This window comes from Sparus aurata, chromosome 6, assembly GCF_900880675.1.
Source record: "Sparus aurata chromosome 6, fSpaAur1.1, whole genome shotgun sequence".
NCBI classification, from domain to species: Eukaryota; Metazoa; Chordata; class Actinopteri; order Spariformes; family Sparidae; genus Sparus; species Sparus aurata.
This window is the reverse complement of record NC_044192.1, coordinates 19,596,644-19,609,911: the sequence shown is the minus strand read 5'-3', so window position 1 is coordinate 19,609,911 and position 13,268 is coordinate 19,596,644. Positions and strand designations below refer to the sequence as shown.

Here is a 13,268-nt window from a genome sequence, read left to right as displayed (position 1 = left end):
CACTTCTGCTTCTCTCGCTGCTCCTAGCTCTACCACCCACACTGGGATAAGTCATCGCTGCTTCAGTGCGTAAAGCCTGGTCTTATCTGAACAGTGGCGTTGCCTTCTAGGTCTTATTCTTGATCTCCCCTCTGTCTGCAGCAGAGCTACTACACAGCTTACCAAGTGTCTCCGTCAGCACTGCAAGAAAACAGGTGACACATACATACATACATACATACATACATACATACATACAGACTGAAGACAGTAACCACAATATATTCCTTTTCATTTTATTCTTCTCTCTGTTTGGAAATTGCAGGGTCAATGTTTTCATTAATCACATTACTTGACATGATGCACCAAAATTTACTCTATCTGTTTACAGGAATACACTGAATAGAACACAAGGTTTCACAATGGATACACGACTGACGTTTTGCCCATTGCACTTACAACAGTGAATGACATTTTCCAGATTTTTTGATTCATTTTTTTCCCTTCCCTTCCCTTTCCCATCATCACCTCGCAGATCACATCCATCAAACTGAAGACCTCCTGATAGTCTGACAAGACATTCTACTCTGCAGTTGTTTGTTGGAGGTTTTTTCTTCTTGTTTTACAAGCACGATATGTATAGAAACTATACACAGACTGGATATGTTTCTGAATACGAGTTTTGTTCCACTGTTGTAAACAGTCAATACAAGTCAGCCACATACACTATGCTTATGCAATAATTAGAATAATCATCATCATTAGTTTCATCATCATCCTCATTATTGTGGTAATAAATATTCTTTTTATACACAAAAGTTGGCAGCAAATACGGCATGGGGATGCACATGACAGCCGTACTCAAAACTCAAAAGCTGTACAGAAGAATGACTTTGTATTTACAATAAGAATGTGTGTCTGTCTGCTTTTCTGTCAATCGGACGTCTGCACCAAAGGCTGTTTTGTCTCATGCACCTCATATTGACCAGATAGTGTCTCCACCTCTAATTTTGATACAGATCTTACACTGTTCCGTCGGAGGCACTTACGCAACCTCCACATTTCTGCACTTCAGTGATCAGCGAGTGCTACCAGTCAGGCTTGTGCTTTCAAAATGACATGCCCTGATTTGTGAATGACTGGCTGAACATTTTCACTCACCAATATTCTCTACATTGGCCTGTGAAAGTCAAGGTTCGTTAGGCAAACCTTGGTGAAATCATGCCTTACCTTTTTTAATTCCAAGAACATAAGATCTAATCATGCACCTGTCCAATGGCTTGGCTGCTGAGTGGTTTAATCAACAATGAAATATCCGATAGAAGCATTCCATTCACCCCACAGGTTATACTGACACCCAATATGTACACTGACAAGTATTAATGAGAAGTGCTGACCATCTGTATCACAGGTTTATAGCAGCACGGACAGTCACTGCAAGCCAAACACTGAGGAGCCCAGGTCAGCCAAAAAACGCACGAAAAACTCAATGAGGGCTTACAAACAGCCAGACAAAGCCAAGCAAACCCATGCTTCAAAGCAACATGATGGTGGACATTCAAAACTGACAGTCTACACAGTTTACCCTTTGGCAACAAGTCCCCCGACAGAGGGGGTATTGAGGGGTCAAAACATGCCACGAAAATAAAAACAATTCTAGATCAATATTCAATATTCAAATTCATACAGACAAGCTGCTAAGTAAAAACATTTTCATGACCTTTTTTTTTTTTAACTCTTTTAGTTCATAATTTTTTTGTTTTCTTGTGAATACAGTGATGATAATAAACTGTTTTAGGCTGAATCACTTCCAGGTTCAAAATCAGTCATTGCATAGAACGTTTGAATTGATAATTGCTTTCATCCTCTCCTATATCTGTATGCGTGTGTGTGTGTGTGTGTGTGTGTGTGTGTGTGTGTGTGTGTGTGTGTGTGTGCGTGTGTGTGTCTTTGCACAAATAGAGGCAGTGGGCCCAGCTTGTTAGTGAGATCATCTTGTGGGTGAATTAGTAACCTCATTAATCAGCAGGAGGTTAACAGGTCTATTCAGTGGAGAACACGATTAACCTTGGCTCTGACGTGTAGCTAGGATGCAAAGTGTATAATGTGTGAAGTATGTGTGTGTGTGTGTGTGTGTGTGTGTGTGAGTGTTTGCAAGAGATAGAGAGAGAGTGTGTGTCTGTGTGAATGTGTTTGTACCTGTCTGCATGCTCATGTGCATCTGCACTTCACATGCACTTCCAGACACGGTACTGTGGCTGTAAACCCTCTGACAAATTGTATTACGGCTATTTATCGACAGATGTGTTTGATATTTCCCATCACTAATTTAAACAACATTTATACGATTGTGCTATATACCATTTTCTGCATGCTATTGCTTTTAAAAAATCAACAAGCAAATTATTTGATGCAAGAAAACAGATTCAAACAAATAAAAAGTGAAAAATATAAAGTTTTACCAAAGAAAAACAAAGAAACAACCAAAAAAAAAGAAAGTCACCGGAGAGTGATTCCATAAATACACAGATGACAACTTTACATAATTAGATCTCTGATTTGTGTTTATGTACATACAATAGTATACAGTTGTGTAAAAAGAAATGCATGATGACATGGACATTTTAAAACATGTGAGGTATACAAGTAAAAACATGTACTGAATAAGGCTCTTCCATTCAGTGAATATCAGGCAAAAATGAAAAGAAACTAAAAGATGAGACAAATCAATAAAAAGGATAAAAACCCCACAAGGGACTTTATCCTTTCTATAGTCAGCCCCAGAGCGTTACAGTCAGCTCTGGGGCTGACTATAACGATGGCTTTGCGATGGCTGATAAAGAGCCGTGGCCACTCTTTCATTTGGTCCTCTCATCTGTGTGAATCTCACACTTTGTGGGCACACCGGTAGTAATTCCCTTCCCTAAAAACCTACAGCTAATGACTAGTGGCATCTCATAGGTGGTGAAAAAGTATCTGATATGGGCTTCTTTTTTTCAGTTTTTTTGACATAGTTGTGCGTGCATTCTCATGTCCACGTTTACACAATGCATTCTGTAGACATCAAAACAAAAAGAGGAGAAATAAAAACACATTCAAAGAGAGGGTCAAATTCCCTATACTGGAATGTACTGTAGAGATCAGAGAAACCAAGCATTCGAGGATTGTGGTGGAGTTGTCAGGTTGGTTGTCATTGCCGTGATACACCTCGTCTACTCCAGGTGTGTGGTGTCATTGTGGGCTAAGACAGGTATCTTTGGTACCAGAAAAACCTATGAAAATCTGACTTCTTCTTTTCTTCTTTTTTTGTGTATTTTGCATGAAAAGACTCTGAAGACATCAATGTAGAATCAAATATCCTTGCCAGATGTGTAGTCCTCAGACATGAGCGGGGTTTCACCGAAGCTCCCATAGAGGGCGCTGTGGGGCTTCCTTTATTGAGCTGTTGAGGCATGCAATTCTCCCATGATATCCAGGTGCCTCAGTTAGTGGCTCTTTTACTGTCCCACAGATCCCAGGAGGCTTTTGTATGAGAGGAGGGGAAGCAGCACTCACGTCCCCCCTCCCCCCCCTCTCCTCCGCTTCACCGCATCCTCATTATTGAACGTTGTTGTCATCCTGAAATAAAGACAGTGAAGATGTGAATGTTATCAGGATAGAATTAAATGTAAATGCACAGTATCATAGTTGCATATACAAAATAAATGAATACTGCAATAAAGACTAAACCAATATAAATAAAGTGGATAAAAATAAGGCATAATAATATGTATTAATCCAGGCCTCAAAAAATTCGGAATGTTTTGCAAAAGCCATCACACAGCTGATGCCTTCTGCAATGTTTATGTTGCAGCCCTGCTAACTCACTCTCCCTCTCTTACTTCTCATGATTCTCCAGCCAATCAAAGCCCTGCTGCCGACACCAGCAATAATCCAATAGGCTGAGCTGACTGGCTGACCTGCTGCTCAAAGAAGCCCTGAGTCGGTTTTATCTCCACATTCCCCCACTACCCACAGACACACAGATGACTCATGATATTAATCTGAGTGTCAACACAGACAGCGTAACAGCTGAATGAAGGGCCATCATTCAAATGAGCCACAACTCTGTCCTGCGCAAGTCACGGCATGTGTTTTGACAGCCGCTAAATAAAGTGCATTGAATTCTACTTTACTTGCACTTCTGCAGTTCCGCTCCATTGAGCTGAATTAGTTTTCGTTAGCTCATTCTACCATGTAATGAGTGATGCTTACCATGAGTCATGAATCTGTGTGCCTGCATGAGTTCTTGTCCCCATGTGTCATTGCGTGTGTGACATTAAAGCAAAGCCACAGTTAGCCTTCTCAGGCTAATTATAGTCCTTGTGTGCTTGGCCCAGATTGTTTGACGATTGTGGAGTCAGAAGGTAAACTGTGCTAGTGCTGACCTCCATTATTCTTGGCTTGGGCCTCTCACCTCTGCATCAGAAAGTTCAAGCATGCTCTGACTTTAATTACCTGACCTAACACAGCAACGAACCAGTTAAATTACACAGGAAAGTAAAAAAAAACAACAACAAAAGGAAAAAAAACAATTTCAAAACTCAAAATTCAAAAAACAAAGACTGATCAGCCTTAACATTATCAGGACATTTTCTAGAAAAAGTGATATATTGTTATAATGTTATAATGCAATGTTCTGGTAGGATACCTTTTGTCTTCGTTTATGGGGATGCCACTTTACACACACCCCCAACCCAAACACCACTGCAGACCAAGTGTAACCACCTCTCCCTCCCTCACAGTAAAAACTGCAGAGGAACTGCCCAAAGAAACTCAAAAAAGAGCTCACGGTTTAAACCTGGCCTACAAATTCCCCAGATCCCAATATGATTGAGTATCCGTTGGGACACAATTAAAGGAGCCGCCTAAATCCTGTTACCAGGCACTACAGGACACCCCAAGAGGTCCCGTGTCCATGCCTCAATGGGTCAGAACCAAGCCCGATCCATGACTAGGCCTCTGTGGATCAGACTGGTTCCAGCAAGTCACATGGATGGTCCATAATATTGGGATACATGAGATTTAGAGGCCAAGTCAACAACTTGTACTCATCCACTTTCCTCTGATATCATGGCTAGGGTGGGAAGCTCAAATGCTTTATTGCTGTGATCCAGGTTGCAAGGTCTATAAATGTAGGGAATCTGACAAATGGTTATCGTTTCAGAGCTTCCTGAAAGATCAGCAACTGAAAGGAGACAGATAGTAAAAATCTGCATTATGATCGGAAAGGCGTAAACTAATTCTACACTACAACGGGTACATCCACCATGGCCCCCCTTGTGCTAACTCGTATGTAGCAGCCACCTAAAATTGCCAGATTTTTTTCAGCAAGATCCATTCATTATTCCCTGACAAAATAGTGAAAATGTCTCGCAATGTTTAAGGAGGTGAGAACAAATTCCTGGATCCCTCTCTTTATTCCGATCCACACCAAAAGTCAATGGGGTCTATTCTGGCCAAAACTTATCCTCCATCCAGGTTTCTTATAAAACTGTTTTTGTGTAATGCTGCCTACAAACCAATCTACATATGAACAAGTGTGAAAATATAACTTTCTCTACAAAGGTAAATATCAACACATGCCTGGATGTGAAACGCACTGGACATAGGTGAATGCTAATGGTAGCTAATCTTTTCAGTTGCTGATCTATTCTGAAGCTGTGAAATGATAACCAGATTCATCAGATTCCCTACGTTTATATGACTTGCAATCTAGAACAGATCAGCATAACATCATCCCAGAAATTGAGCTTCACACGTTAATCATGATGTCAAAATGGTGTAAATATGGTCTATTCCAGCGCAGTTGTTTTTGGTGTGGCATGGTGCATTTTCCTGCTGGAGAGACATGCTTGTGTTTGTGTGGATGACTCAAGATCGGTGCACATACATAAGTGCACACACACACATACATACATACATGCATAAATACATGTGTGGAGTTACTTTAGACACCTACCATTGGTCCGATGAGGCATCAGACGTTTCCACAATCAGCATTCTGGGACTGTAGTTCTCTGAAGGCATCCACTTACTTACAGACCTCTTCAGTCCTCTGCTCATGTCTTGTAACACTGTGCTGACGAAGCATCAGCCTTTTTTAATCCACTTCAATCGTGTGCCCATGTCTGGGGAATTCAGTGCTGACAAGGCATCCTTTGATTCCAGCTCTGTTCAGTAATTTGGGGTAAGGGAAAGGTGCAGCGGATCAGTCCGAATATACAATCACAGGATTTAATCAGTCATCACTTTCACTTCTTCTCATTATGCAGACACGGACTATGCAAATTCATGTAAATATCCAGCTGATAAATCACTTAATCCGTTAATCAAAAGCGTGGCAGCATTCTATGTTGTCACAGCCTGGGGTCTCGTTGTACTCAATAAAACAAAAACACAGTTTCACCAGCAATCAGCAGTTTAACAAGTTGCACCATTATTGTTTCTGTTCAACATAATGCAAGTGTCACAAAAGTGAATAAACACATTATAAAACTTGACATATTATGACATAATTTTTTTCAAAAATGACATGGTTTTCACTCGCGTGGTGGAGCAGGTGACACAGTGTTCATCATAAAGACAATGATCCCCCGTAGTGGGCTGGCTTAGCTGAAAAAGCGTGCACTTTGTGATAAAAGCATGACATTTTGTACAGTTTAGGCCAAAGGCAGTCTAAAAAAAATTGGATATGGGGCCATCGTGAATTTTCAACATAGTGGCCGTGGTGGCCATTTTAAAAATGGCTGCCACTGACAACAGTATTCAGATCAATTTTCTTATTTGCATGGTATAAAATATAATGTTGATGATCTTGTTGGTTAAATTTATTTACCATACCAAGTTTAAGGAAGATTATACATGAAGAATACATATAAATCAATAAAAATTCAAGATGATTGCCATGATCAGCATGAACATTGTAACTGTAATAAGGTTTTGTATATTGTATATCATGTGGTCGATCTCCATACATAATTATACATTGTATATACCCACCAAAATTAAGCACATCAAAAAACAAAAGTATTAATTTCTTACGAAATAAAGAAGAATTAAAGAGATACTCACTGATGCATTCAGGATCTCACTTCCTCTTCTTCCTCTGTCATTTGAAATGTATTTAATGCAGTTTCATAGGTTTTTCAAGTACAGAGCTACCAATCCATCTACTTTCAGCTCTGCATACCCTAGAAAAAAGAGCATAGTTGATTAAAAAAAAACCAAGTGAAGCACTAACCTCGTACGCTAAAAATTAGAGGAAGCAAATTCATAATTTCTGTTGATAACCAGGCTGCCATCTGTTGTCCCTCCCTCTGTCGTTTCTGAAAATCAATCCATTCTTCTAAATGAAAAGTTTCACAAAAACATTTGGACTTTGTAATAATGCCTGTAATTCTTTTAAATTACTTTTTTTTTTTACTTACCCTCCTCTCTTTAGTTCACCAAAATGAAGTGAACTTCTTCCCAAGGCCAGACAAAGCTGCAGGAATGATAAAGAGGAGACAAACAGAAGAAGAACTGTGAAATACCCTTCCAAGGAATCCCAGTGTCTTAATTTCCACTGTAAAATAGACTCTACTTTAACATACACTGAAGAGAAGCTGTATTTCAGTTTCTTAAACATTTATTTATTCATGACCGTACCATCTCCCAGTTTCCCCGCCTGCTCTGCTGCACCTCCTTGCAGGATTTTGGTGAGAACATTGTCCCCTTCAGCAGGTGGCTGTCCTGCTGCAGCGCTGCCTATACCTCCAGGTTTACTACCAATCCCAACAGGGGCTGCCTTGGAGCCTTCAAACGACAAAGAACATCAACATCCAATATACTTTCATTTACCCCTGGTCATTGTGTGGGTTATGGTAATGGTGGAACTGAGACTCACCGATGCCTGTTAGAGGTGGTGTAGCTATTTTGGTAGGCTGCGGTGCTGCTGGGACACCTGTTGTAGTTTTCAGTCCTGTGGCAGCTGCTGCAGGTGGAGCATCCATTTTTGTCTGTTGTTAATCAAACAGAGATAAATACATATTTAGGACACTATATTTGCCACTATATATGTCAATGTCACTTAAAATATAATCTAACCCAATTTTCCATCAGCACTGGAATGAATTTGTTTTGGGTGAAGAAATTCTTGTAATGTTTACTAAGACATCAAAATTAAAGTATTTTACGGCGAGAACTACTATCTGTCATCATCATAATAAACCTAAATGAGAAAAGTGGCAGGTTTAGGATTTTCAAGTAGCTCGTCCTCAAGAAATAAATAAAGTAGGATCAGTTCATGTAGGGAAAGTAAAACCAGGTTTAGGTCTACTCACAGCTGTCGTGGCTGGCTGCCCTGCTGCAGACCCTCCTCCTGGCTGGCGTCCCTGTGCTGGGACTTGGCCAGATTTGGGCTGCTGCTGTGGTGGTCCTGCTCCTACGGTGGTTGTTGTAGGCTGGCTGCTCTGAGGGGCCTGGCTGTGCGGCAGTGGTTGTTGCTGCTGCTGCTGCTGCTGCTGCTGCTGATGCTGCTGCTGATGCTGCTGATGCTGCGGCTGCTGTTGTTGTGGACCCTGTTGATGCTGCTGCTGGGCCTGCTGGGTGCCATCAAGTGGTTCAGCTGGATGTCTCCCAGACTGGCCCTGACCGCCTGACCGCTGCTGCCCAGCATGGCTCTGAGGGGACTGCTGCTGCTGTGGTTTAGGTCCTGCGGCAGAGGGTTCCTGCCTTCTGGAGGTTGTGCGTTCTCCTTGGGGTCTCTGGCTCCGTCCTCCAGTGCCATGGTGATGACCAGAGGCTGGGTCTCGAGAGAATTCGCCTGAGTTCCGGGGACTTGCCTGCGCGGAACGGGAGTCCGGACCGCTCCGTCTTTGTGCAGATGTGGAGTTTCTGCCATCAGTGCGGGCATTTGGGTCTTTGGGATGTGTCCTGGAGGAGCGGGAGGTCCTGGGATCCTCTGAGGAGTGGCGAGAAGAGCTGTGTCTGCCAGAGCTGCTTCCACTGTGGTGACGGTGGTCTCGTGATGTTGTGGAGGAGGGGTGGCGTTGTTGGTTGTATTCATCCTGGGGACAGTATTCCTCTGGAGGTTCGTCATAATCATGGTAGGTGTGTTTACTACGCCTACCTGTGGATGAGTGACCACCATGATGTCTTGAGCGATCAGAACGGGCCTCCCGTGGCTTCTCAAACCAATCAGTCTCCTCTTGGCCCAAATGATAGGCTTTTTGAAACCAAAACAAAAATGAACAGTCAATTGTTTTATGTGACGAGAGGAATAGCATGCAGATTGAAGCCATGCAAAATAACTGGGGAAAACGTGCTCCACATCCCAGAGCCATGCACAATTTGAAGAATCCACCAGAACAAAACAACTTAAAAAACAGACATCACCACACACTAAAAAATTATGCGTGCAAAACAAATATATAAAACAGGCATTTTTGGCTTATCACATGGAACCATCCATTAAAAAAAGACAAGACAAGCAAAGTAATAGCATTCTTCGCAAAATTCCACACTTGGTATGCAGTCCCTTTCCAGCACACAGGAACGAATGTCAGGCAGCACAAATTATTCAGCACCAGTTACCTTCACTGTCAGAAACAGCACAGTGCATGTCATCTACGAGGTAAGGGTCATCTGGTTTATAGACATGACTCCTGGGCAGGTCCTTCTTGTGATGATCCTGCACATCTGGCAAGGAGTGGCTGGAGCCGTACTGGTTCCTCACATCATGGGCGTCTGCTATGCCAGTGCCTCTTCCCATGCCTACAGGCTTCCCAACAGGACTGAGAGGGCTCTCCTCTTCTGAATTCTGGTTGCGCATTGGAGGCCTTCCACTGCGGCTGCTTCTCTGAGACCGCTCCATGGCATCCCTCTCATAGGATTTACTTCTGTGTCCTGTGGCGTCTCTAGAAGAAATCTTGTCCATACCATATCCAGTTGACCTTGACCTCCCAGAGCTGTACATACGGTCCTCTTCCTCAAGACCCTCACGACTGGTGCCGTAATATTTCTGCTGATCATATGCATTTTTCTTCATCCCGTAGGTGACATCATCCTGATGCTTCTTTGATCTGGACACAACTGTACAGCTGCCTCCTGTTGATGTCGTCATCGTATAAGAGGCAAGGTCAGACTCCACATCCCGTGCCTCCTCAATAGGGGAGAATTTTGAAATCTTCTGCTCCATCCCCTGCTTCCTGTGTTTACTACGTTTAGAGGAGACGACTGCAGGGGCAAGATTCTTGGGCGTGAGTTTGTGGCTACTCGAGTTGCTCCGTGATGAATGTTTATAATCATCATAATAATACGAAGAGCCACCACTCACTGTAGTGCTGGTACGACTGTCCACTGTACTATAACCCGTTGTGCCTGTAGGTCTGCCATAAGCATCCACAGGCTCATCTTCTGGCCTACCGTAAGCACTGCCACGTGCAGGGCCATTCTCACTGCGATATCGCCCTCCTACAGGATGGCCAAGAGCATCAGTGGCTTGGCCAGCGTTGTCTTTGGTCAACTCACTGATGTCATCAATCATGACGTAGTTCCGTGGAATATTCTGCTCAAGGTTAGAGGTGTACAGTCCATCTGAAGCATAAGCAGAGGTGGGGCTCTCCACACCGTGCGTCAGGCCAGGCTCAGGGGGACGGTATTGTCCATACGCGTTGCTGTAGACTGAGCCAAAGTTGCTATCTGGAGCTGATGTGGCCACTGACACTGCTGGGTTGCTGATGACCTCATAGTTGGTGGGGAGTTTTTGCTCAAGGTCAGCTAAGGATGTCTGCCGAGGTCTTTGATGGACTGTAAGGATTTCTGCCTGGGGCTGGTAAGAGAGACCAGGCTGGTAAGAGCTGTGGCTGGGGTAAGGAAGGCTTTGGGCTGGCATAGGCTGACCAGGTGGATGGAAACCCTGGTGACCAGGCTGCTGCATGCCAAGATCTGTCTGGTAGGAGGACTGGCCATACATGCGGGAAGGATAGGTTCCCTGGTTTTGGTAACCTGGGCCTGGTGGAGGATGGGGCTGGAATGTTCCTGGCTGGGGTGCAGAGGATGAAGGATACTGAGGAGGTTGGAAACCTATCTGCTGGTAAGCAGAGCCCTGCTGCTGTGTTGATGGTTGACTTTGAGGGTATGGATAAGACATGTAAGATGAAGTTGAAGAATACTGGGAGGTTGCGTTGAGGTCATTAGTAAACTGACTCAATGGCGCAGTGCTGGGTCTTGTCAGCAGACCGTTAGCATCAAAGGTTCCTTGCGCAGCTGCCATCCTGAGGTTATTGAGCTCAGTGTCTGACATGTAGTCCCGAGCGTCACCCATACATCTCATGTAAGCCAGCTCTCTCCTCTCTCTTTCCTTCACCATGGTCTCCTTACGTTGGGTGATCCCAAGCTCCAAGTAACGTAGCTTAGCGTCAATCTCTTTCTCCTCTTCCTCCAGTTCAGCCTGCTGCTTACGGAGTTTCGAAGACTCTTGTTCCACAGCCTTTAGTTCACTTAGCAGGCCAGCCTTGGTGACGCCCTGAGCAGGTCTGGGTAAGACCCTCTGGGGCATGCCAGGAGAGCTGTACATTTGTGCTGGAGTAACAATGGGGAGTGGACTCTCCTCTGGAGGGGGGCTGGGAAGAGTCCTCTTTACTTTCCTCATCAGAGAGTTCTGCTGCTGCTGCAGGGAGGCCATCTGCTAGGAGAGGCAGAGACACATCAGCAAACACTGAGCTATTAACAGAATGTGTTTATGTAAATTAGACTCATTACTGTACAGTGGGTACTAACAGAGGGTCTACACATTTCTTCATCCCTAGACCTAAGTCAGAGGTGATGCAGCCTGATATGTTGTCAGGCTACTATAAATTAATTAACGCATGTAGTACAAGAGCGATGACTTCATCAGAAGTTTAATTAACACAGTTTGATTTCATCATATTGATTAAAATGATGTTTCACTAAAGCCAGACATGAAGTGACATTTTTCCTTTTATGTCTAATTAACAGTGTTAAGTAAAATGTTGAGCGGTGGCAGTCAGTGTAACACAGAGTACCTTAATTACATGATAATATTGCAAAGCAATATATTTTTACCATGTTACTTGTTATACTAAACAATAAACATAACACTGGCACCTACAATTAATAAGTATTAAATATGTCTGTACCTGTACCAATAAGCAACATTTGTGTTTTTTAAATTTCTAATTTGCAAAATTTGGGATCCATTGTCAAAATGTTCTTTATAATTAATAAAATACTGAACAATAATGTGTGTTTGAATAGCTTAGTAAATGTAAACATAAGCATGAAATGCTGAAACATTCTTTACAAATCGCCAGAAGACGACTATAATGAAGCAGTTGTGTCTTTTGATTTCATGTATTTTTTCAGAAACATGTACAAACATTTTCCCTTTATTACTTTGATCAAATATCCACAGTTTCTGGCCTTTTTCCACATTGCTCAAAATATTTACATATGACATGCAAGTAAGAACAGTCAAACACTACTATCTAAAAAGACATCTATGCTATTCTAGTACTTACAAAATAGTTGTGCTGGGTAGATCCATGATGATTTTTTTTTAAGTATCCATAAGAGAACCGTGTATGAAACACTAACACTTAAGATTAGAGGTAAAAATGTGTAAAATCTGATTTCTATGTTTGTATCTCAGACTAATAGTGGTCTACGTGCAGAGCTATGTTAATTTACTTTGACCAGCTGCTAACAATCAGGAAGACAGCAAAGCACCACCACATTGTATGTCCCTCTGGCAAGTCTTAAGGGTTTGCCAGATATAGAAGACATGACAGAAAGAGAGAGCGAGAAAGAGAGAGAGACAGAGAGAGAGAGAGAGAGAGAGAGAAAGAGGAAAAACAGACTAAAAGAGTAGAAAGGGGGAAGATAAGGGAGGAGATATAGCAGAAAAGGATGATGGGAAAAAGCTTTTCTGGCATGGCCAGCTGCTCTCATGAGAACATTCTGTCACCTACTCGATGCCAGATCCTGTGTGATCAACTATGTCCACACAAAGCATATTCTGCATACAGATATATCTATTCTAATTTATAATTTTGATTCTCAGACAAATAATTGACAAATAATTGGCTTATTGAAAAGGAAGCTTTTTTGTGTCTCTATATGTCTCTATAGAAAATTCGCTTTTTAAAATGTGAAATGAATTATATCTTTTTATGGGTGTTTGCAAGCGTGGCACTCATCATGAAACATTAGTCTGAGTGTAAAAAATGTTATGTCATCTTGTACAA

The 13,268-nt window shown here is 42.5% G+C and overlaps 1 protein-coding gene across 4 annotated transcripts in view; it reads right to left on the bottom strand.

Annotated features, from left to right (window-relative positions):
• Positions 1-259: 259 nt before the first annotated feature.
• bsnb (bassoon (presynaptic cytomatrix protein) b) overlaps positions 260-13,268 on the bottom strand; it is a 77,127-nt gene continuing 64,118 nt past the window's right edge. For 2 of the 4 annotated variants that reach the window (XR_003984219.1, XR_003984221.1), the window contains exons 6-13: positions 9,595-11,689; positions 8,343-9,226; positions 7,907-8,018; positions 7,669-7,815; positions 7,449-7,504; positions 7,093-7,211; positions 5,981-6,191; positions 260-3,597 (exon numbers count right to left, since the gene is read on the bottom strand). Coding sequence is in view for 1 of the 4 variants with exons in the window: in XM_030418818.1 (XP_030274678.1) it covers positions 7,464-7,504; positions 7,669-7,815; positions 7,907-8,018; positions 8,343-9,226; positions 9,595-11,689 (3,279 nt within the window). In the remaining 3 variants the exon portion in view is untranslated. Of the gene's footprint in view, positions 3,598-5,980; positions 6,192-7,092; positions 7,212-7,443; positions 7,505-7,668; positions 7,816-7,906; positions 8,019-8,342; positions 9,227-9,594; positions 11,690-13,268 lie in introns of those variants that run through there. The other 2 variants (XR_003984220.1, XM_030418818.1) reach the window with 2 other exon arrangements.